The 26,200-nt window shown below is 39.9% G+C and overlaps 1 protein-coding gene across 1 annotated transcript in view; it reads left to right on the forward strand.

Moving 5' to 3' along the window:
• Positions 1-6,656: 6,656 nt before the first annotated feature.
• Positions 6,657-26,200, forward strand: part of dcc (DCC netrin 1 receptor) — a 264,597-nt gene continuing 245,053 nt past the window's right edge. Inside the window, exons 1-3 of the mRNA XM_084746633.1 lie at positions 6,657-6,720; positions 14,622-14,909; positions 25,763-25,913. Coding sequence (XP_084602759.1) covers positions 6,657-6,720; positions 14,622-14,909; positions 25,763-25,913 — 503 coding nt within the window. The remainder of the gene's footprint in view (positions 6,721-14,621; positions 14,910-25,762; positions 25,914-26,200) is intronic.

The raw sequence follows: 26,200 nt of genomic DNA on the forward strand, positions 1-26,200 counted from the left end.
TACTTTCATACTTTAATACTGATAATGACACCCATGTTAAAAGCCTGATTTATGCATGTGCTCTTGTGTGACGTCCACAATCCAAACCAGAAACTGTGTTTTATGTGATGTATGGAGCTGGGTGCAGCGCAGTGAAGGTGCAGAGGGAAATTCTGAACTCTTGGATGAATAAGTGGATCAAAATAACCCAGTTGGAATCAATATCTTTGCAATGAAAACAGGTTTTACTTAAAAGCAACATGTCTAAGTTTATCTTCATCATTGCCAACCTTTATGTTGACTAGTGCCAAGTTTGCAGTCATGAATATTTATATTTTGACAGTAATGTAAAAATTATATTTTTAGTCATATTTAAATAACTAGTTGTATATTTATGCTAATCACTGCCAACATCTATGTGGATTAATGCCAGTTTATGTTCCTTTGTATACAAGTATACTAATAAGGTGATGTTAGGAAATGAAAAAGTAGTACCAGGTATGAGTAATACAAAACAGTCATAATAAACATTTTGTTTGTTGTAATTTGTGAGGTTCACCCAATTCTTAACAAAATGTCTGCACTAAAAAAGGCATGTTGTTTCATAAAAAGGTGGTTTTCAAAACTTTCTCTTCATGCACTGCCAGGCCAAAAAGAAAAGTCACACCCTAATATTTCATTGGACTGCCTTTAGCTTTGATTGCAGCATGATAAGCTTTCAATAAGTTTATGCAGTGTCACAACATTTATTTCTGTCCAGAATTGCATTAATTTTTTACCAAGATCTTGTATTGATGATGGAGAGTCAGACCGCTGTGTAAAGTCTTCTCCAGCACATCCCAAAGATTCTCAGTGGGGTTAAGATCTGGACTCTGTTGTGGACAATCCATGTGTGAAAATGATGTCTCATGCTCCCTGAACCACTCTGTCACTATTTGAGTCCCATGAATCCTGACATTGTCATCCTGGAATCTGTCCGGGTCATCAGGGAAGAAAAAATCCATTGATGTAAAAATCTGTTCATTCAGTAAATTCAGGAGGTGAGCTGACCTCATAACGTTGCTGAACCTCGACCTGAGCACCTGAAGCAACCCCAGATCATAACACTGCCCCCACAGGCTTGTACAGTAGACACTAGGCATGATGGGAGCAACACTTCATCTGCCTCTCTTCTTACCCTGATGCCCCCATCACTCTGGAACAGGGTAAATCTGGACTCATCAGACCACATGACCTTTTTCCATTGATCCACAGTCCAACCTTTATGTTTCCTAACAAACTGAAGCCTTTTTTTCTGATCAGTCTCACTGATAAGTGGTTTTCTTAAAGCTCCACAGCTGTTTAGTCCCAATCCCTTGAGTTCTCTTCACATTGTGTGTGGAAATGTTCTTACTTTAACTATTAAACATAACTGTGAGTTCTACTGTTGATTTTTTTATGATTTGATTTCACCAAACATTGAAGTGATCTCTGATCACGATAATTCAAGACTTTTTTCCGACCACATTTCTTCCTTGAAGATGATGGTTCTCCACTATCCTTCCAGGTTTTAATAATGTGTTGGACACTTATTAACACAGTTTTAGTAGTTTCATCAACCTTCTTAGTTGTTTTCTTTGCTTGATGCAGGTCAATAATTTGACTTTTCTGAAACAGAGTAACATCTTTTCCTCGACCACAGGATATGTCTTCTGACATGTTTAAGAAATGAGAAGCTGCTCACTGCATCAGTTAGTTAACTTGTTACCAGCTGAAACATATTAATCACTGCAGTAATTATCCAATGGAAGGATATTAACTATTTGCTGTGTTAAATCCAAGTGGTGACTTTTTTGACCAGGCAGTGAATTATTCCTTTAGACTATTTTCTCTCATTCAGAAAATACTGAGGACACAAAATCTAATTTAGTATTCTGTAATCCCACATTATTATTTTCAGTACAGATTCACTTGCATTTTTATTAATTAATCTGTTATTTCAAAAATTTAAAATTGTCTATCTGCAATTGCCAGAATCCACAGTGATTAATTAAATGGTTTATTCAATCTAACCAATGAGATGAAACCAAAATAGTATAAAATCAGAAAGTGCAGAGACTGGCACAAAGTACTGAAAAAGTTTGGTCTGTGTGCTGCAGATGTAACAGATTGTATATTAAAAATAGTTCTGGCTATATATTTTCCACAACAAATTAATTAACAGTTTTAGCTTTAAAAGGTATTTTGAAATATTTTGTGATATTGCTTCTCCTGTTTATCAGATAAGAAAAAGATAATCCTTTAATTCAAGTGTTAAAATGAATCAATAGACATCTAAAATGCAGTTAAAGACAGACAAGTGTGGGGGTTTTATGTTAAGATGTTTCAAATGTCAATATTATGAATATTTATGCTGATTGTTGGCTTTATCCAGACAGACAAGCTGCAGGCTTGAACTTTAAATGTGAGGTCAGAGAGTTTTTCATTCAGACTCACTCGGGTGACTTCTGTTTAGGCAGCAGATGGAACGAAAAATTGTAGCAGAAACAATGCTGATCACTTCAGAGACTCCAATAACGAGGTTCTGGATACACACACACACTCACACACACACACACAGTGTGTGTATCAACTGGTCGTCTCTTTAGCTCGCTCAGCTCTTTGTGTTTGAGTGTTTTGGTCTCTGGAGTGACTCTCATCCTCCCACTCAGTTAGAGGGATTACAGACACAGGAGGCCAGCTGCAGCTCAGAGGGAGGTGTGTGTGTGTGCGCGCGCGCGCATGTGTGTGTGTGTGCATGAGTAAGGTTTTAGGGTTCTACTATTATCTAAACCTTTTCCGCTGCAAGAACTTAACAAATCCCAGAGGTGGGAAGTAGCTAAGTACAAATACTTTGTTAATGTACTTAAGGAACCTGTATTTTACTTCAGTATTTATTTTTCTGACGAATTTTTACATTTACTCCCTACATTATCTGGACTTTCAACTCCTTACATTTTCAAAACAAACTTGTTACTTTAGTTATAATGCGTTTGAGGGGAATTATTGATTGATTTCAACCTAACTGGATGGAACAGTAACACATGGAAAAGATGATTCCTTGGTGTAGCAGTGCAAATCACATGTGACAAGTGTTACAAAAAGACAATTACATAAAAGATGTAACAAGACAAAAAAAGTCATGCCAATGCAAAAAAGATGTGACAGAACAGAAAAATACATAAAAAGACAGATAAAGATAAAAAAAAAAAAGACTGAACAAGACCAAAATTTAAGTATCAAGACAAAAAATGACATTTACAGACCTAACAAGACGAAAAAGATGAAACACATGAGACGTAGTAAGACCAAAAATTATGTGATAGGACAAAAAAAGATGTAACAAGCCAAAAAAAGACCCAAAAGGCATAAGAAGACTTAAGACTTAATAAGACTGCGTTTCAGACACTTCCCAGAAGTGGCACGGCGCTCTGCTCCACGGAGAATACGCACCGAGTCTGTTTTTGACGGATGGTACGTCAATTAGCACAGAGCAGGTCAAACGGGTAGGAAGTCAGGCACAGAAAAGGTAGGGAGAATCCGGTGAATTTTCAAAATAAGAGACCCTGTGCAGACTCACGATCATAAAGACAGATAGAAAATCGACTATTTAACTACATAGCCTGCTTATCCATGGTACAAGCACAAAGAGCAAAGACAGAGGACTTAATCAACAAAATCAGTGTAACAACTCTGGTAGGTTCAGACTCAGGTGCAGAGAAACACACAGGAGGCAGAGTGAGGTTCAAACAAAAATCACTGTCTTTACTTGAGTCCAAAAAGGCAAAAACACAGGGAGTCCAAAAAGGCAAACAAAACAGACAGGAAACAGGCACAATCCTACAATCAAATAAATAGTCCAAACAATCCAGGGAGCCAAACACAGCGAAAGCTAGAAGTAAAGTCACTGAGAACAAAGACAATCTGGCCAAGACGTGGAGCTGGTGGGTGTATATATACACAGGGGTGGTAAGGAGGGTAATCAGGGGCAGGTGAGTATGCGGCCTCAGGTGTGGTTGATGAGAGGCGGGAAAACACAGGAAACTGAATTGACACAAGAGGTAGCTTTACAAAATTAAACAGGAAACAATATGACAAAATCCAGAATGTTACAATCAAAGGAAGTAAACATAATCAGACGGGCAAAACGCTCCGCTGCTGAAACGCTTCTGAACCGCTGCTGGTGGGAACTGCAGTCACTCGTATGACAGAACAAAACCGCAGCGTACACACGACGCCACAAAGCTGCATCTGGTGGAAATCCCCGGTTATGGATAATGAGTGAATTGTTGTGTTAGTTGTAGTCATCCTTACTTCTGAGTGACATCACTGTCAGCCACCATTGAAAGTACCTGGAACTTCTTCTTTAGAATTAAAATGCTATGAACTCAGTTGATAGGCCATGGGTTTGATTCCACCCTTTGTTGCGTGTCCTCTCCCCTTTCTTGTCTTTCTTGAGCTGTCCTATCAAATAAATGCTAAAAAATCCCCGAATAATAATAATAATGATAATGAAAGCACGTCAGGTTCAGGTATTTGATCAGTGAGCTTGCTATCAGCTGGTCAGTGTAAGTGTTGAGACAATATTCACACAAGCTTAAACACGTGTGTTAAACAAAAACACACACATAATAGGAAATAATTCCCCCAGATCCCAGTATTTCATTAAAATATGAATCAGCTCTGCCTGCATGTCATTCACACACACACACAGGCGGCACACGACGCATTACAAGGCAAAATGTTAATGAACAGCAGCGGCTTAAAAATTCAATTAGTAGCCTGACTGTGAGGGTGTGTGTGTATGTGTGTGTGTGTGTGTTCAGACATGACTGTAAACTGGGAATTAATTAGAAACACTGAACACTCAGATAGAGAGAGAGATAGAGAGAGTCCGTAAGACTGGAGAGAGAAGAAACAGGAAGAAAAATGGGAGACAGAAGGCAGGCGAAGTGAGAAAAGACTGAATGAAAAACAGAGAGAATAAAGAGGAACAGGACGAGACTACAGCTGAAAGATGAGAGAAAGAAACAAATAATACACAGACTGAACACTGAGCACAAAGACATACAAAGATTTAGAGAATAAATAAGGGGAGACAAACATTTGAAATTTATTTATTTACAATTCTACACTTGTTCTGACACTTCTGTTTCATTCACTGACAATAAAACAAAGGCAATGAAAAGTTTGACAAATATACATTGATAATAGTTTTCTTCCACAAGGAAAATGAGAAGAAACTAAATAGAAAGTCACCTCTGAAATTAAAGCAATATAACTGCATGTGGATATGGATTATTGTTGGTAGATTATTCAACAAAAACCCTATTTGTATATGCGTCTCCTTGGAGCTGAAATTTCAGTTAAAGCTGAATTATGTGGCTCCTCTTCAACCGTGATGAAAGATTCTGAGTTACATTATGTCCGTTGACACCTCAACTGTTATGTCGAAACACAGGCTGACCTGCTTTCATCTGCAGAGAAAGTAGTGACAGTTGTCAGGATAGCTAATACCATGGAATTTGAAAATGAACTGTAAATGATCTGCATTTATAGTGCTTTACAATTTGCCTTTTCTTTGAACAGTCCACATCCATGCACAGCAATGTGTCAGCAAACACTGAGAATGAGGGAAAGCATTGCTATCGAGATGTGCTACTTAGCGGTTCTCTGGGTAGAGGGTTTAGGGTTTGGGTTACTCTGCTATCAGTTCTTGCTTCTGTAGCATATTTCGACAAAGCAACATAAATCGTCAGAACGCCTGTAAGGCATGTCCGTGAACAAATGTTGTAACATTCTTGCTGCTATTCAAGCGACCGCCTTGAATTTAGAAATACCGAGACGATCAGTAGGCAGAATGGTGAGCCTAGTTCCTGGCATAAAGGGAGCAGTTTGCTCAAGGACGCTTCTACATGTAGACAGAAGAAGATGAGGATCAGATCACTCACCCAGGGATTTATGGACAGCCTCTAGCTTTGGAACAGTAGAGGTAGTTGAAATGAAAGTGGCCATAGGTGAATAATAACACTATCATCACTCGCACTAAGGAGAACCAACACTAGCTGGCTTTGTACCGTTCTTTGACATCTTCTGTTCTCTCTTGCGTCTCTGTGGATTTGGCACTTACAAGGTCAGCCCCGGGCCTCAAGTCGGGTCCACACTGAGCGGCTTTGGGATGTCCTAGACCAAAGATGACCAATGTGAAAGTAACATGGTGATATTTTTGGTTGTGGTTCCAAAATGGAGGGTCTGCATTGTACTGCGAGAGAGGTTCAAAGACAGCTTCAGTAGCGTGTGACCAGTATAAAGCAATCGGCATCCCAAGGGCACTCAAGTTTCTTCACCATAACGGGGTCTACATTCTCCTCCTCCTAACTGTCTTTGGTTTTTTTTTTTCCTTGCTTAGTTTTGTTGTTTGCCACAGCTTGTATTGTAGCCTCTGATTGATGCCATAGCCAAATTTACTTGAGGTTCATCCTCCACCTCATATCATGGTAAAATAGCCTTCACTGTCCATGTTAATTTAAAGTGTTGATGCCAGCTCTCTGTCACTCTAGCCCTTTTTCAAACTGAGAACCCACAGAACTGACCTGGCTTTTTACGCTGAACCCAACAACACAGGCATAATGCTGCCCCAGTGTGTGATTTTCGATAGCATGATGGCATCTATACGGCTCTGTTACTACCTCCGCTGCCGGCTTGAAGGCAAGGTGGGGCAAGGCAAGTTTAATCATATAGCACCATTCAGACACAAGGTAATTCAAGGTGCTTTACAAGAACCTAGAAACACATCAAAATAAAACATTAAAAGAACATTAAAATTGCACTTGAGAATGCAAGTTGGAACAACAATGCTGCCCCATGCCATGTTCATGTTGAGTGTTTAGAACAGATCATTAAAGTCCACCCACAGTCATGTTTTAAACAATATAAAATACTCTACAAGAAGTAATACATTGTGTTTGATATTCTTTTTGCAAAATAAGTTTGGCTTCCATACAGCTCTACACCTTGCCTTCCATTAGTAGTCAGGGAATCATGAATATACAAACAGACCACGCCCTCTGTCCTAACCCCTAAGTAGCTGCACCTGCTTCTCCTCTGTTTTGCTAGCTAATCACGGTAACTAGCTACATCCGGCCTCTTCTGTGGACTGGACATTGCTGTTAATGATATGTCGTGCCACCCCATAGTAACAATTTTATCTAATGTTAGCACTCTCTTGCATGTTTTTTGCAGGAGTTTTTCTGTTTCCCAGTTTTTTGTATAAAAGTCCATTGACTTCATAGTGTTTCCTAACCACTCTAAACACAAGTTATCTATCTTTAAAGATCTGAGTTCACAGCGGAGGAGGGAGAGACAGAACGGCCTTCATTCTGTCCATCCCCAATTAGCTATTGACTCTCTGAGGATTTGGACAAATCCCAATTAACGGCCAGCGAGGAGGAGCGAGGTTCGACCCACAGAAGCAGATAATAATCGTTCCCAGCGTGAAATTCAGAGCAGCAGCGTCCCTAAATCCCTCCGCTGCACTTGCCTGTTTGCTGTTATTATCCGACTGAGTTATTTTGGTCCATTTGTCTAATAAGGATGAAAACAGCAGGGAGACAACAGCCACCGTCACCATGGAAATCAAAGACCTTTTTTTGGAGAGGAGGATGATGTGGAGTTTTGCTGGTTTGAATCCTGAGACAGAACATTGAAGTGAAGGCATGTGGAGTTCATGGTCGAAGTTTCTCCTTCTTGCTCCTTTTTTTTCTCTGTGTCCCTCTTTCCTTCTCCTCATCCTCCCTTCTGGATGGTTTGACCCATTTCTCTTCCTCTCTGACTTTCCTTCATGCTGTGCTGCGTTCCTTCATCTCTTTCATTCTGTGTGATCAGGATCTCCTGTCTGACTGCAGATCACTGTAAACTCTCTGCTCCACATTTGGATTCATGAGGCAGTTCATTCTGTTTTGCCATATTTAGGCAACATGTGCTCAGATCAGATCCAATGAAAAAGAAACATTAAGCAGTCTTCAGTAGTTGTTAAGTCTTGTGAGACCCAGCTCTACCTGTCTGATTCAATCCATCTTACCCCTTAAACATACCCCTTATCCAGTGTCTCTCTGTGGTTTTGACAAAATGTTTTATGGAAATGAATTGTTCTTTTTTTTTTAACATTTTAATTAATTTAAAAATGAAAATGTAGTTGTTGTTGGCCTAAACTGACTGTGCAAGACCCCAGGATCCAGAGATGGTTCTGTTCAGATATTTCAAAGTATGACCCATATATGATGAAATCCATGTTGGATACTCTCCAATCACAGCATTGTACGATGTTAAATCTGGAGCATTTAGAGTATGGAGTTGAGATATTTTTTCAAAATGATGGATGCCGTATTTTGAATGCCACATACTTCAATGACAAAGCATGACGATGTGCCACAGATATCCACAGAGTCCACATGTTTTAATTTATGGCATGAATCATGAATGCATGAATTTAGATATTTTATTTAATGTATAGGCAAAATTAGATGTATCAGCACAGTCAGTGTTGCGTTAGAATTGGCTGGGTATACTGTGTAAAAAGCATATGAAATGATCTCTAGATATGAGCAAAATTATTCAAAAAATAGCTTTGGATTTTGGGGTATTATGCATAGTTCCGTTGTAAAAATATCTGTATAAGTCTGTACTCTGAAATAAAACAAAAAAGTTTGAATAGTTTGTCAACTAAAATTAGCTTTTCCTTTAAATTTTGCTGCTGGCTGCTCTTGACTGTTCTGAGGCTATGGATGTCAGGTCCAGGAAAAGAAAAGTCTCCAGGCAAAATCATAGTTGCAGCTCCAAACAACTTTCTTTTCTTTTCTGGCCAAAAGTGGCTCTTTTGAACATAAAGGTTGCGGACCTGTGCCATTTTGGGAAGCTGTTGTGAAAGAAAGTGTTCCTGCTTCATGTAGTTGTACTGAATAAGAACTTTGTGTGTTAATCCCATGCGGATAAAAAACTGACACACCAATATTATGAGGACTGTCAGTCCTTGTGAGGACCAACCAGCAAGTCCCCACATCCTGAACCAGTTATGTTAGAGTTAAGACTTAAACTTGATATGAACTTAAGATATTTGTTTTGCTTGTTTCTGAAATTTTCTAGAAAGAATTTGTGACATTCTAGGAAGTTGTTGTTGCACAAAATGTGCCTCCTTCATGTTTTTTTGTACTCAATGAGGACTTTGTGTGTTAATCCCATGGGGATAAAAACCTGTTCACACACCACATTATGAGGACTTACAAGCCTTGTGAGGACCGATCAGTAAGTTCCCTCATCCTAAACCAGTTTTGTTAAGTAAAACTTGTTCATAATGAGTTTATAATATTGGTTTAAAGATGTATGAGTTAGACATGTAGCAGTTATGATGAAGGTTAAGCCTCCAGGAATTAAAACTAAAGCAATACAGAATAAATAAAATAAATAAACAAGAGTATATGTTTTCTGATTGTGTGTGTGTGTGTGTGTGTGTGTGCGCGCAGCTGCAGGCAGCAGTGTGATCCACATAGGAACAGACAGCAGCAGAACTTACATAAAACACACGATCCAAATTCACATCAGCGTTCCCTTCGCCTCCGATCTGTGTGATGTCACAGCGGCTCAAGTCCTTGCCACCGTGAAGACACACAAACCTGCATCCAGCGGCAACTTGCCTGCGATTCAAGAGTCAAATTGAACTTTTCTGTTACAGAACTGAAAGAGAGAGTTAGTGTTTGTGTCACAGCTAAAGTTTCCTGGCTGCTTGTGTGTATCGATGTTAAACAGAGGAAGTAGAAAGTGATTCAAACCAGCATGAAAACAAAATAGCAGAAACACAAACTGCGAGGAAAATAAGACACCATACTGCATTTATTTTTCTGTCTCTTCCTCAGATGAAAGATCTTCATGAGGTTTCATATGCTGACAGAAATGTGGGACTCTTGGGATTTGGAAACTTGTTTTAAAGTGACATTTTAAATTTTAAAATACATGAGCAACAATGTGAAAATAAACATTGCTTGTCTTTCAAAACTTTCAAAGCAAATTGAAGTTTTTTTTTCTCCAAAATATAATTAAATATGAGGTGCGAAGTGTGCTGTCACATAGGGGTTGAGATGCTAGCTATGAACCGCAACTTCCCTGGTTTGATCCTGCCCCCTAGCTTCCTGTCAAAAATAGTTGTGTCTCAATGTAGATTTGCCAAAACTCTCATGCATGCATGCTTGGTTCAGCACAGGCTTTAGGAAGTCGGGTAAAGTAGTATAAAGACGCACAAATTCTGTAAAAGGACGAGGCTGGGGTGGTTAAATGGGTCAAATGTATAGTTTTACCTGAGAGACTGGGGGTCATGTTTTAAGACTGAATTGACTTAATATTTTCATTTCTTTGGGTTAAAATAATAAGTCAGCATTGACTTAGGGTTTCACACTGGACACCAACAGAGGCTTTCTGGCAGAAAGACTTTCTGGCAGTAGGTCCAGAAAGCAAACTTCTCCCACGTGCAAGCTGCTTCAAAATATGAAGTAACAACGCATACAATTTTTGCAAATGTAGGGTCACTGTCAATACAAAAGTTTCAGAAAGACCAGAGAGGTTAATCTGTATGTGTGTTAATTATTTAGCATTAGCTAACTTTATATGACAAGTAGCCTCATTCTCTTTCTCTTTGAGAATGAGAGGTTTGGATGTGGTTAGCCTAGCTTAGCATTAAGACAGGAAGCAGGCATGGGAAGATAGCTAACTAGCGAGGCTAGCGCTACTCAGACAGCTTGCTCCTGTTATTCTGATGAATGTGTTTATCTGTGTTAGCTTAACGCAGCACACTCACTAATTACCATATTGTATCTTTGTTTAATGTTTGTTTAATCCGTACACAAACAAAAAAATTGTTTATTTATTTACATTTTTTGAATTGTATTACATTGTCTATGGCTTTTCCCACTGCATATTGCTAGCCATAGGCTAAGAGTTGACCCTGGGATAACTTTGCCCCTTTTCACACACACGTGTTAACCCTGGGGTTAACCTAAGCCCAGGGCTGTGCGATGCACACTGCACTTCTATGAGCCCTGGGTTAAATACATTCTAGAATGATAACAGCCTTTAGCCCTGTTTCACACTGCTACCTTTTAGCCCCATGTTTAGTTGATTTTCAGGGGATAATCCCACTAGCTTCCAGCTAACCCTGCTCTGGAGCAGGGTCAGCAAACTCTAGGCTAAAGTTGTGGTTAGCCCATGTTGGAATGAGCCAGTATGGCGCCAGTGTGAAAGATCCCTTAGACTGGGACTAAGTGCAGTGTGAAAAGCCCCTTTTTTGTCTATTGATTCATTTTATAGATGAGCTCCTGAGCCACACAAATATTCTTTTGGAATATGTTATTTCATGTGTTAGTGGAACTAGTGTTGGAGTATTTTATATGTGGTCTGCTGGGAACTGTATAACTTGTGCTTCTGTCATTGTTTGTCGATTTCAAGTTGTTTTCTCTTTGTTGTGGACTCACCATCTGAAGAACAGCTTAACAGAATTTCTTCAAACTTGGCACAAATGACTACTTGGAATCAAGGATTATGTGATCAGATTTTGGTTGTTTAGGGGTCACCATGACCTCATGTCCATCCCTTTCTTGGGAACATGATACCTCTAGAATGCCTTGATGGAACTCATTCAAACTTGACACAAATGACAACTTGGACTCAAAGATAAACTGATTAAATTTAGGTGGTTAAACGTGAGGGTTCCAGATCATTGTGACTCAATGTCTGTCCCATTCTTGTGAACATAATATCTCAAGAAGCCCTTGAGGAAATGTCTTCAAACTGAACTAATTAGATTTTGGTTGTTAAAGGTCACTGTGACCTCATGTCAATCCCATTCTTGATGATATATTTAGAACGCCCGGAGGGAATTTCTTCAAATGACCACTTGGACTCAAAGAATGAGCCGATTAAATTTTGGTGGTCAGTTGAGGTGAGGGGTCAAGATTGTTTTGACTTCGTCTCCATCCTATTCACAAATGTCCAAATGGACTCGAGGATCACAGTGACCTATGTTTTTAGCCATACATCAAGAATTATACACTAATTATGACAAAATTTCACACACATATCAAATAGAATAAAACGATGAGGTGATGGCATTTTATACTCAAAAGTTCAAAGGTCAACTTCAGTGTGACATCACAATGTTCAGCTCTCTATCAGTCCTCTGTACTCCTCTGTAAAAGTAGTTTCTCAGTGAAGACAGCATGTTTCCCACTGGAAATAATTCACTGAAATCATATGTCAGTATAGTGAAAATCTTCACTAAATATATAATCTGAGTCTGGACACACATGGATGTAAACAGCGACTTGACTCATTGGCGAGGCATACAACCACCAGGCGGTAATTCTAGTTCTATTTTGTGACTTGTGCATGGGTGGTCTCTAATCTAATTATAATGTCCATGCTGGAAAAATTTCTTGCCACCTGCTAGGAGTAGCGACTTCCCAGCGGCTTGTTGTCACCATGAGGTTGACAGGCAACCGGAGACATTGCACAGCAGGGGGACGGATAAGCGGTTGTTTATCATGAATACATTCACAGTATTAATATTAATTTTCCCTTTGATGGAGCAGTGACCTCCTAAAAGAAGGACTGATGGGTACTGAAAGTCTAAACGCCGTGTCACAGGGTTCAGAAGTGGGTAGCAAGTTGTAGAATATTTCAAATATTCTGGCCTGTTTGATCATTTAAATCTCAGAAAACATCAACACGGAAGAGAAAACAAACTGCTCTTTATTGAATTCCTGACATTCTCCCCGATTCTAGTTAATCTGGCTGGAAGCCCCCGGCAGCCATGTTGAAATTAAAACACAACCACACACGAGATTCAGATGATAATATAACAAGGCTTGTTCAGTGTGGGAGCAGATTGAGGCTGGCAGTCAGCAGGGTCATGTGTTTATGTGGCCACAGGCTGTTTGTTGTTGAAGTGAATCTGATCAGACGGGAAACGGCGTGCGTCCCAAACACAGCAGGCCGGACACTGCCTCTCCCCCCGTCCCTCTGTCCTCCTATTTTTCTGTCTGACTTTCATCTGTCCTCCTGCTGTTCGGTGTCTAACTCTTTCCCTCTCACACAATCTGCACCTGCTGCGCCTCACTTCTCTTACCGCTCCGTTTTTTTTGCCTTTGTCATTCTCGTCTCCTTGTCAACCTGAAAAGCCTTTGCTGTCTGCTCACATCTTCCTCTTCATCCTTAATTCCACCGTGTGTCCTTTGGTTCCGACTCAAAGCACTATTAGAACTGACAGCAGTAGTTTTAATAGATGTAAAACAAGTAGTTAGTTTAGGAATGATTGTAGTGGCAGCGGTCGTACTGTAGCGCACAGTGAATCACAAGCCCCATTCACACGTGCACTGCAGCTCTGCACTCAGACTTTACCTGCAGCAGCTGTATGTGTGAATGAAAACGTCTGAATCAGTGGGACCGAGCAGTAAACAGACTTTACCCTGCCAGCTCTTCACTCCAAAGTCAGTGTGAGCCCATGTGTGAACAGAGCGGGTCAGCAGCAGGAGAGGATTCACAGCGAGCGAGTGGGTGTGCTGATGACGTCCCACGCTTTTATTTATTCAAGTACTGCTTACATCAGATTTCCACACAGTCAGACAAATTAAAATTTCACAGTTGAGTTATCAAAGCCTGAGACTTGCTGTTGCTCCTGCATTGTTCTACACATTTCAGATGATTTATTGTTGAGTGCAGTTTAGTACAGCACAGTACGGTATTTCTAGAAAGAAACTGTGCCACTCTGGAAAGTTTTTGTTGAAGTTTTTCTGTTTCATGTGTTTGTACTGAATGACATACTTGTCAACACTGAAACCTTGAAAATGGGGAGGATTTTGGCAACAAAAAAATCAAGTTTCACATACTTTGTTTCCTGCATTCTGCTGATTTTTTTAAAAATAAAGTAAATCACAAAACAAGTGCAATGCAACAGCATTAACTTTGCTCTTAAATCTCAGGAAAGAATAAAGAGCAAATTGTCCCTCTAGTGTAAAGTTGCATAAATCTGTGGCATTAACTAATATTCACCAGTTTTCTTTCATTCATTAATTTTAAAAATTGGTATTGCAGATTTCACCCTTTCCTTAAGAAACAGGAATTCTTCTTAGGAAGATTTTCATGTACTCACTGTGCAGTGTCAGAAACAGGTTGTGAAAATTTGTCAGAAATCATGAGAAATACAGGAGAACATTGATCCCGGGAGGAAATAGGGGGAGTGCAATGAAAATTGGGAAACTTGGGAGGCTTGGCAAGTATTCTGAATGAGGACTCTGTATTAATTCCACTCAGACAAAAATTATTCACACACCAACATTAAGAGGGCTCTGAGTATTAATCCCACAGAGACACAAATCTGTTCACACACTACATTATGAGGACTCGCAACCCTTGTGAGGACCAAGCAGCAAGTCTCCACATCCTAATCCAGTTCTGTTAGAGTCAAGACTTTAGGCGATAGTCAGAGAAACACCCAATAAAATATGTATGTCTGTGCTCAGTCAATTCTGTCAATACTCAGAATTTTCTCATCATAGACCTCTATCCCTCTTGTCTCCCTCCAGGTCCGCTTAAAGTGGTTGTCCCCACCGAGTCTGTCTCCTCGTACCTTGGCGACACTGCGCTGCTGCGCTGTGAGGTTTCGGGCGACCCAAACCCTGTCATTCGCTGGCAGAAGAACCGGGAGGACCTGCCGCTGACGTTTGACCCCGACTCCCGCTTGGCGGCGCTGCCATCCGGCTCGCTGCAGGTCAGCCGTGTCCAGCCTCCTGACTCAGCCACGTACCGCTGTCTGGCTGACAACCCCGGCAGCACCAGGACGGGGACGGACGCCGAGCTCCGAGTGCTCCCAGGTAACTGATCGAACAGTGATGGACTGCAGACACACAGCTGCTTGGTTTATTGATCGATAGGGTAGCACACATGTTCATTAGATGCTCTCAATCAATTTATCAATAAGTCAACCTGCCATAAAGGGGTAGTTCATCTCAAAATCAAAAGTGCATAGTTTTCTTTCTACCTGTAGTGTTCTATATTGATTTAGATTGTTTTGGTATGAGTTGTTGAGTTTTGGAGTTACCAGCTGTAGATATGTCTGTCTTCTCTACAATACAATGGAACTAGATGGCGCTTGGAACCAGCACAATATTTCTCTGCATCATCTGCATAAAATATATCATAGAGCTAGAAAATATCAGTGGAACTGAGACAAAACCCTGAGGTACACCAGTACAAATGTTAGAGATGAGCCTATTAGCTTGGACACACTGAGACCTGTCTGACTGTTAACTAACTCAACCCAACTATCCCACTGCCTGGCCAGATATACCAAAACTAAATAACCTCTGTTTTAGAATAAGATGGTCAACAGTATGGAAAGCAGTGGACAGAGCTACAAAGCTCTGCTTTGTTTAAATTATACCAATGATGTTGTTAGCCATAGTTGGCCACTCTATCTAATCTCATGTTTGGATAGAATGTAATTTTTACATAAAAAAAAAAAAAAACTTCTTCAACTGTTTACTTATGAGTTGTCAAAGGATCAACTGACAGTACTGACAACTTAGGATAGAATGACATTTTTTGATTAAAAAAAAAAAAAACTTCAACTGTTCACTTATGAGCCGCTCAGAGACCTTAGCCAGAACTGGCAACTTGGAGATGGGTCTATAAAATTACTTAATGAAATGACCTCCCTCCCTTTTTCGAAGTGGGAGACTTTCATATTTTGGGAGTCACATTAGTTCTGAAGGTGAAGTTGGAAATATAAGTAAGGGAGAGTGCAATAAAATCTGCTGCTAATTTGTATGGACCAGCATGTGAATGAAGCTTAAATGCTAAAACACATGTTCAATACTTGATCAATCAAGTCCTTCACTGGCAGAAAGGGGCGAAAAACAGAAAGGTTGATGTCGTTTTAGAGTCAACTATGCCCTCATAAACCTGATAACCAAAAAATAAATATCTTGCATAGAAAATACAAGAACAAACAAAAAACCTTTTAGCATTTGAAAAACTCCTTCAACTTCAAAGTGTTTACAGGCTTCTTGGGCTTTTCCTACCATTTGAGAAATGTTGTTAAAGACAGCCTGAAATATAACCATAACCTCTGAAACCAGCACAAGATATCACTGTATCATCTGCATAGAAATGAAGGTTGTCTCCATCTGCATTTTGAACCAAACTATTTAGAAAATAGCAGCAGACCGAAGACAGAGCCCTGGGGTACACCAGGTAGAGATAGGTAGAGATGTAGAGATAAACTAGGACACATGGAGATCTGTCTGAGAAGTCATTCACAAACCGTCCGACTCCCTGATCAGATATTACAATACTAAACTACCTCTCTTTCAGAACAAGATGGTCAGTAGTATCAAAAAGTTCTGGACAGGTCAATAAACAGAGCTACACAGTTCTGCTTCTTAAAAAAGCCAGAAGTTGTTCACTTACCAGAACTGACAACTTAGAGATCAGCCTGCAGTTGTGAAATGACCTTCCTCCCTTTTAGCAGGGGGAGACTTTTCATATTTTGGGAGTCATATTAGTTCTGAAGGTGAAGTTGGAAATATAGGTGAGGGATGGTGCAATAAAATCTGCAGCTAACAGTTCTGTGTTGTATAGACCAGCATGTGAAGCTTGATCAATCAAGTACTTCACCAGCAGAAAGTGGAGGAAGTCAGAAAGGTTGATGACATTTTAGAGTCTATCTATTATGCCCTCATAAACTTATCTTGATAACCAGAACCTTAACCTCTTGCCTGAAATATGAAACTTATTTGAAATATTATTTGTGTTATCAACCTTAGAAAAGCAGACTTATATTTCCAGTCTTGTTACAGTGAAGTACTGCTCCAGCAGTTTTACTTAATGGTGAGTTCTTTTCCTGCAGTCATCATTTTGTCAGGTAGTAATTTTTGTTCATTTCCTCCCGGCACTGGATGTCTCATTTTAAAATGAAATGTGATGTAATGAATATATAGAGTGTGAGATGTGATTTTAATAATGTGTCTGGACTGAGAGGAAGCGGCTCCTCATCAGTCTGCGGGGAGTCTGTCAGACGCTGATGTTCCATACACTCCACTCTGTCCAATTATACGAGTCCATACACCGTCCACTTCATCAGCCAGATTACAGCTTAGGTTAGCTCACTCTCTTCCTGGTTAAACACCGCTTTGACTCCAGCCAGGGAAGCGTTTCTTTGCTCGATCCCAGCAGGGGAGTGGGGCGCCCGGAGGGAGCCCGAAGTGTCGATCTTCAGCTGGATAATCGCATGTAGTGCTTTGAATTTCAAACTGCCCATCCACCCTCGCACGTGGAGGAAAATACTTTTAACAGGTTTGCAGCAGCTAATCCCACTCTGGTCAAACATCCCAGAGGCAGAGTAGGAGGGAAGCCCAGGAGGGTCAAACCACAGTCCTGCTGTATGTAGAATAAATCAGATTAATCACTCAATAAGGAGTGAGATTCAACAATCAGCTATTTTTCTCCAGAACCACTTGCAGCAGCTTTAAATACAACAAATAAACTATATAGTAAATAAATAAGCTGACATTGGGCAAGAGGCGGGGTTCACCCTGGACAAGTCGCCAGTTCATCTCAGGGCAGTTTAGAGTTACCAATTAACCTGTTGCTGCATGTCTTTGGACTGTTGGAGGAAGCCAGGAGTACCCAGAGAGAACCCACATGGACACGAGGAGAACATTAAAAAGGTCCTGCCTCTGCCACAAACTCCCCAGCCCTCCAGCCAGCTAGAGGATTCAGATATGGATACATGTACTCTAGAATTGAGTAAATGAACTAAATGAGAAAATGCATTAAAAAAATTTAAATCAATTATTCAAAAAATAAAATGCTTTAAAAATAAAATCTCACACTAGTACAGATTCTCACTGTATATTGTGAGAATATAATAGTCATAGCAGTGGTTCATTTTGTGTTGTGTTTGAACTCCCGCCCCCTAGATAGTAGTGTTGTTATCTATCTTCACTGCTCTAATTACATAAAATGGTAAACTATTTCAAGATTGTATGCATGGTGTGTTCTTTATACTATCATAGTTTTCCTTATGACTTAAAAATAGTAATGTATCACCTTACTTCCAGTATTGCAATACACTGAATCATAACCCCTGTATCGTGATATGGATCGTATGGCCAGATTCCTGCCAATACACAGCCAATGACACTCAAAACAAAACAAATCAAAACTTTAAACAAATCACAGAATTTACCATTTACATTTTGAATTCTTTTTACTTTTTCAGAAATAAACCTACATTGTAAGAAAAAACATAACAGCAAATAAGATAACAGATACACAAAGAAGTAGCTTAATACATAACTAAGAACACATTAACAGCAAATAGGTGCAAAAATACAAGCCTCCTTGACTTAAATACAACAAACACTCTTCAGTGAATCCTCATCCGTCCCTCCAGTGTGCAACTTTCTGAGAGTGTAAATCCTAAAAGCTTTGTAAGTAGCTTAAATGCTCTCCATATTTCCATGACTGTATTTTGTGACTTCTACAACAAGCGAGGTTTTGTTGTGTGTTGTACTTGTGTCTGCTTCTCTTTGGATTACTGACATGGACTTTACACACACTGTGAAGCAGCAGGATGGAGGTCCAGGTCTAAGACCTGTTGGCTGAATGAACATCAGACTCTCCAAGTAGAGTTAACGAGGTCTTTTTCGCCTTCTTTTCTTCTTTGATGATGTGGTGAAGGGACGACAGCACACATTGCATTTCTCCTTTGATGGAGGTAGGTTAGCATTTTCGCCCTGCTTTCTGTCTTTCTGCTAAGCTGTGCTAAACGTGTCCTGCTCCCATCTATTAAAGCGATATCTGTTGGACTCTAGGGAGAGAACTTTACTCAACATTGTAGTTTTTCCTTCTCTGTCAGGCTTCAGAGGATAGTTCAGACATTTCATAGAGCTTCCAGTTTTAGCTTGTTCACTTTGATCAGTGTGAAGTTTTAAAGGATCAGATTGGTAAAACTTTAATGATTTTTACTCCGTAAAGATGCTGTTAAAGGGCTAGTGCATTTTCCCAGCCTGTTGCCACGCAGATGGTTTCACACGACATGGTTTCCAGTTTAATCCCTCTTTTTATCCCTTCTTCTCTTTGATCTGTATGAAGTTTTAATGGAACAGATGGATTAAGCTTTAATGATTCGGACTCAGTAAGAATTTTATGAACCGTGACTTTATAAAGTTTTTAACAGGTGGAGCCATCAGAGATGCTCAGGGGTCAGAGGTCAGAGATAATCAGATGGCAGCATTTGATTCCCGTGTGCCATCTGCAGATAAGGCATCACAGTCTGAGTGACCTTTGATGTCCTACTTTCTGCTTTGTTCAGTATTTGTGAGTCTGGATAAACCAGATTAGTGAGATTTATGAGTGAAGAGGTGACATGTAAAGCTACGGTGTACTCATGTAGCTGTAACCATAAGCTGTCAACAACATCATGGTTCACGCAAAGGTTCACTGAAGAGTTGGGATTGCTTCATTTCTGCTGTTTGGAGCTCTACAAGGTTTGGACGGCCATGAAATTCTACTGGGTAAGAAAGATCAATAACTTTTAGAAAACATCTGGTTCTTTGAGATACAAGTGTACAAGCCTGCGGGCATAACCACACTCATGTCTGTGCTGTAGACTAGCCAGCGGCTAGTTAGTTTAGCTTTAGCTCTTTAGCTCTTTAAGACCAAATCATGGGTTGAGACCTAGCCTGGCTCAGTTCAAAAGTAACAAAATCCACCTTCCTGTACCTCTAAAGCTCACCGGTTAACCTCTTCCCTGGCCTGTAAATTCCCATCAGATGAGCCTAAAATATATTCTGAAATCTGAAATCTGAAAGCTGATCTAGAATCATTTGGACTGAGTTTTTTCCTCCAACAGAATCACTGTAAGTAACCTGCACAGAAACGTCTGGGAAATCGTCCTCAGCCAGTATTTGGAAAAGGGCAGGCACTTTCAAAAAAACACTAGATAGGTGACTGGGTGAACCATCTGTCTATCGGGTCTATCTTGTGAATCCAGTTGCCTCGCAAGGTGACACTATATATAACATAATGGAAGATTTTTATTTCCACACAGACAGATGCTTGCAGAGGATCTCTGCAAAGGACCAGAACATAGATTAAATCAGATACCTGATAAAACATTAGTAGCATTAGCAGTTAAAATCAGTTCATTTTCAGAGCATCTGATTGGCCTCTCTTTCCACAGCAATGCCAGCCGAGGCTCATGGGTAACCCAGTATTTAGAGCCGAGTTACTCCTGTTAATGTTGCTGCTGATAGATAGAGAAAGGTGTTACTTTCTGTTTTTTTAAAGTCTCTTCAGGGTCTGATTAGTTACTTTTATTTAGAAATGGAAGCTTTACTGGGCACCAATAAAAAAATAAAATCAGGTAACGAGATCAGACACAAACAGAAGAGAATAATAACCTTCCTGTTGGCCCGTAAAAAGCAAAAAGAATCCAATGAGCCTGTTTGATGGTGCAGTGAACTGAGTGAAAGCTTTGTAAACCTGATGAATTATACAGTAATTGTGTTTGGAGACACATTAAAGGGACAGTTTAGCTTTATTTCAACATTTCAGAGGTTTACAGTGCAGGGAAATAATAGAAATCACAAAAAAACACACAATAAATGGTTTTTCATACAGGTGTTGTGTATGAGAGTGTAGATTTTGTGTGTGTCTTTGTTAGTATCACAGTGTGTCTTGGCTCCTCCTCCTCATTGCGATGCGAGTGGCATTGGCGTGTCATCTGATTTGCTGACAGGCTCCTTTGGCGGCGTGTCCATGAAAACATTAAAGGAGTCACACCGCCGCTCAGTGATTATCTCTGTGATCTCTCGCTCTTTACTCTTCTCTGTGACCAACCCCCCCCCCCCCCCCCCCCCCAAAAAAAAATCTGCTGCGTGGACATTTAGTCGTCTTCTTTTGTCTCCTCGTGTTCACTGCTCAGATTTCTGCTGATGATCTTGTTTTCTCTTGCTCTTTCTTTTGTTTTTTCTTCCTGAGTCCTAAGGTCATACAGCTTTACATCTTATTTAGTGTGTGTGTGTGTGTGTGTGTGTGTGTGTGTGTGTAATGCTGTATATGAATCACACAGATCTGTCCCTGCTGCAGGAAATGTTCACTGAAGAATGTACTGCAGAAAATCCTATCTACTTACATTTAAAATTGATATATGATATAATGTATACAGTATATATGAAATAACAAAGTAACATGGTGTGAAACACAAAAATAACAAAACATGAAAACACAAATTAAAATTTAAGTAATTTAAAGAATAGCAAACATAAAAGTGTGAGAATGAAATAAAAATTGAAAAAGAATAAAAGTATAATTATAATGGCAACATACATTATATACATTTATTTTATACAGTAATATTAAACAGTTGGAGCATATGAAAAAATATATCGAAATTTCAAATGGGATATAAACATCAAGTGTGGCATACAGACAATTAAACAACTTTTTTTTCTTAAAATCATAAATTAAAGGGAAAATTTGCAATTCTTTTCATGAGCTCTTTTATTGTAACAGCAGCTACTCTTCCTGGGGTCTCCATTAATATTTTATATATATTTTAACAATACTTCAATAACCGAAAGATACATCAATACATGTTCAACTTTCGTGCTCACAGTAAGACCCAATATAACACAAAAAGACAACAACAACAAACACAACTCAAACTGTCTAATAGATGTGTTGTGACCTGCTCCATCATCCAGAGCCCGTTAGACCCAGGAAACACATCCTGCATCAACACGTGAAAATGTGCCTCTAACAGAAAAGTGCTCATTGTGATGGAACACATCACAAATATACAAATAAAATGCGATGGATAGCTCTCAATATCCATATGACGTCTTAAAGAAGAGAAAACAAAAGGCTTAATCTTATTTTTTTCTTAAATTTGTTGTGATGCTTTCTGAAACTAAAAACCTCTAATTCCTCAGTAAATAAATAAATTATAAATTCCTCAGTGCTGCTCTATTGGTCAAGAAAGCTGAGTTCTCCTGCTCTTTGAGCCATGTTGGCAGTGCCTATATGTACCAGGATGCATTGCATATGAACGTCTGACCACCATGCCCATGTTGCCATGCATCACCACCCTCGCCTAAAGCTAATACTATATTGGCCAGAACATAACATAAGGTGACAAAAATACTCATTTAACAGGCTGAAATAGCCTGTAATTCTTCCTTAACACCAACTACACCATGGTGACATCACTGTGACATCACTGGAAGCAGGACGAACAGCAGATTTTGCAGCAGAAGCACTTAGCTTTTTCTGTCAATATAGCAACACTGATTACTTCATTACTTCAATAAACTACATTTACCACCAACACTGACTGGACATCCACATGAAAAGTGGTGAATTTTCCCTTTAATGTTTGTATTTCTTTAAATTACTGACCTACAAACTTAATCAGGTTAATCAGATTCATCCCTGGCTGAAGAAATTAGGTGAAATGACTAAATGTTTCATTTGTAGTCCATGATTAATAGAGGATTACCATAAAATTTCAGGTTCAAGGTGTGTGTGTGTGTGTGTGTGTGTGTGTGTGTGTGTGTGTGTGTGTGTGTGTGTGTGTGTGTGTGTGTGTTAGTGCCGTGGGGAATGTTGATGTAATTTCCTGTCTCCTGAAGAAAATCGTCTCGTCGGTCTTTGAGAACCCTCCAGCCCTGAGGGCCAACCTGAGGGCGAACACGACCTGACCCACTGCAGCAGTGTGTGTCTGTGTGTTTGTATATATATATGTGTGTGTGTGTCTCAGTTTTTCTTAGATAAGATCTGATAGAAAATCTGAGTCTGAAAACATGAAAGTTTCAACCTCTGTCAGCCTTCAAAAGAGTCGTGCTGAGAGAGGTTTGAGATTCAGACAGCCAGTCATCTGTCAGTGTGACATCATCAGGTTGGTCACACCTCAGATTCAGATGTTTTCTTGTCCATGTGTTGACATACTTTAAAGAGCCTCATGAGGTTTTGGTATGAGGTTCCTCCTTGTGTTTCCACTGTGTTTCACTAACTGGGGATTTCTGCAGCTTGTTGAATCATATCATTCATATTTCTGAAAACACTTGATGCAAGAAATAGGCAATGCAGTAACAGAATATTGATTCATATTTGATCAACACTGCCTCATTTGGCAGTTTGATCTGTGTTTCCTAAGATTGGTGACTTTTCCCACCTCATCAATAAGTATCGCCCACTGGCCTGGGGCAAGTGAACTACCACATCTGGCTGGTGTTACAGCCACCTCTGTGCCCTCCTCTTTGCCTAACCTTTTTGCCATGTAATTCTGTCTATGTTGATTAAATTGTGTGGACCCCAGCCCCTGGTTGGCTCCAGCTGGGGTGAGCGTGGTCTACCCAATTTTCCCACTCCCGCCCTGTCCAGTCTACTGATTGGTGCGGTCCTACTCCAGTCCACCAATCACTGGGCTGCAGCTGGGGGAACAACATTATATAAGCTCAGTGAGAGCGTCAGTCTGGGTGGCTGACATTCTGACATTCAGTTTGCCAATTATGCCTCTCGATGTTGTTTCTTGAGTGTGTCAATTATAGTAAAGTTATTGTTTGCCAATTTCCCAACACTGAGTTAAATTAATAACTTAATTTTACAATTTATAACTGGTTTTATGTTGCATTTCCTTTCCCACCACAAGCTAGGGGTCGTAACAGCTGGTAAATCTATTAGTTCACTTGCCTGATTCAATGAGTTTGCTGTTACTTGATAAACATTTATGAATAAAACAACTTGCATAGGGGGCAAGTAAAAGTTGACTTTGGGCAAGTAGATCAGAACATAAACTTTGATCCCTGTCTTAAATCAATGCTTGTGATTGGCCCCAGAGGAGCAAATGAAACCTGAGCTCAGCAGATCTGCCTTGTCCCCAGGCGAGGTTCGTGCACCACACTGGCCCACACCAAAATATCTAAACAGCTGTTCAGTGCATTGCCATGAACGTGCATGATGCTTGGAGGAGCCCTAATAACATCGGTGATCTCTTGACATTTCCTGTGGCACCATTCTTGTTTTATGACCAAAAACATTCCAAAAGAAGTGAGTAATAAAAGAAGAAATTATTAAGATTCACATCAGCCTCAATGTTTGACACCAATTATATTTAAACTACAGAAAGAGCAGCTATCTTTCTGACTCATTTTCACACATCGTTTCTCACCAACACTATGACACTGACCTTCCTGCTCACACCATCCTCATACCAAAATAAATAATACTGCCACACATATCTCTTAACACTTTAACGTTCTCATTATGATAATCCCTTCTAGTATAGTGGCCAAAGATGCCATTATTCTGACACAACCCTCTGGTCAATTATTGTATTTACTTCACTATGACTGCACAGATTTAGAATTATGGACCTAACTTTTAGCCATCTTACTGTTTACATGCTTCAACATGATCTGCAGCCCCTTGAAATTGTTCAGTGCCACCTTCTGTCCAAATTTCTTCTAGTGTCCTGTTTTGCAAAATGTACTGATTTAGCTGTTTCCACCCAAGGTCCTCAGAACTTTTAGTTTCTAAACTAAAATGTTTCTTCAGCCCGTTGTTTCCACATGACATGACATATGAAAAACCAAGAGCTGTGTGCAACTATACAACACCGGTGTCTGGACTTTATTGTATGTTTTCTTCTCTAACTCCATGTTGATATGTCAAAGCACAATAATTGAACTGGTTTGTTCCATTTTTTCTTTCAGATTTTTAAAAATGGTACTTGATCAATCAGAAGTGTTGCGCAGCAGACCCCAGCTCCAAAGCTCTCTGACGGGTAAAATAGTGACCCCAGAACTTAATTTAGACCTGGTCCCTTTGTGAAAACACAGTAATTTTCTCCAACGGTACCTTGTCCATGGGGAAAGTTTCTGAAGTGGAAACTCTGCCTACTCATCCTTTCAGCACCAAGGACAGCGACCGCATCAATTGTCCTTGCTCAGCTGAAACAGAGACTTCTGTTAATTGGACCAACAATTTTCATTGGCCTATATGCTCATAAACAAGAAGAAAATCAAGTTTTAGTTTTATTTATTGATTCGTTTATTTCATTATCTGGCCGTAAATGCTTTACATGCCCACAGTGATAGCTCACAGTGAAACTGTGGGTCTGATCGTAAAATAAAATGATCAAAACTGGGGTACACTTCAGTGATGACACATGTACATCTCAGAGTTGCTGACACATTTATGGAAACAGAAGAGTATCTGTGCTACAGCATACAATGATATTTTAGACAATACTTCTTTCAACTTTGTAAAAGTTTAGTAAAGCCTTCATGCACAAAGCAAGCTGCATAAAGAAATGATTTACCTAGTTTGATATGGAAGAACTGGACTGGCCAACTCCCCCTAACACCTTTGGAGTGAAGTGCACCACCTGTTAGCCAGACCTCATCACCCACAATCAGTGTTGGACATCAGTAATGCTCTCGTCTCTGAATGGGAGATAATCCCTACAGCCAGGTTCCAACATCTGATTGAAAGCCTGAAACCAGATTAATCACCAGCCATTCTTTTATGATGGCATGTTCAACTATCACACACCGCTGCTGTGTTAATGTAGTGTATCTGTATGTATCTCAGAATATGGACCATGTTTCATCTTCTCACTCCCTGTTTTCTTTCTGTCTCTGTCTCTGTCTCTCAGAGCCCGGGGTGAGCAGGAACCTCCAGTTCCTCCAGCGTCCATCCAGAGTGACGGCTCTGCTGGGAACCGACGCCGTGCTGGAGTGCGCCGCTTCCGGATACCCGACCCCGAGCATCCAGTGGAGGAGAGGAGAGGAGCTGATCCAGAGCTGGTCTGTCTGATTGACTGTCTGTCTGTTTGAATGTGTTTATGTTACACACTACTCTGAGATAATCCATGTTTAACCCATGTAGTAACCAAAATAATCTATTCTGAGTATATTTTGACCATTAGAGCCACACATGTACCCCAACAGGACCCAGTCTTTAATATAAGTTTAGTTATTGTATATTATTTCTTTTTTTAAGGTCAACAAATCTCATGAACATACCCAAACCAACAATGAGTGTACTAATAACAAATGCTAACAAATGCTCTATTTCCTCCTGTTTGAGTAAT

This window comes from Lutjanus erythropterus, chromosome 20 (genome assembly GCF_056507025.1).
Source record: "Lutjanus erythropterus isolate fLutEry1 chromosome 20, fLutEry1.hap2, whole genome shotgun sequence".
NCBI lineage: Eukaryota > Metazoa > Chordata > Actinopteri > Lutjaniformes > Lutjanidae > Lutjanus > Lutjanus erythropterus.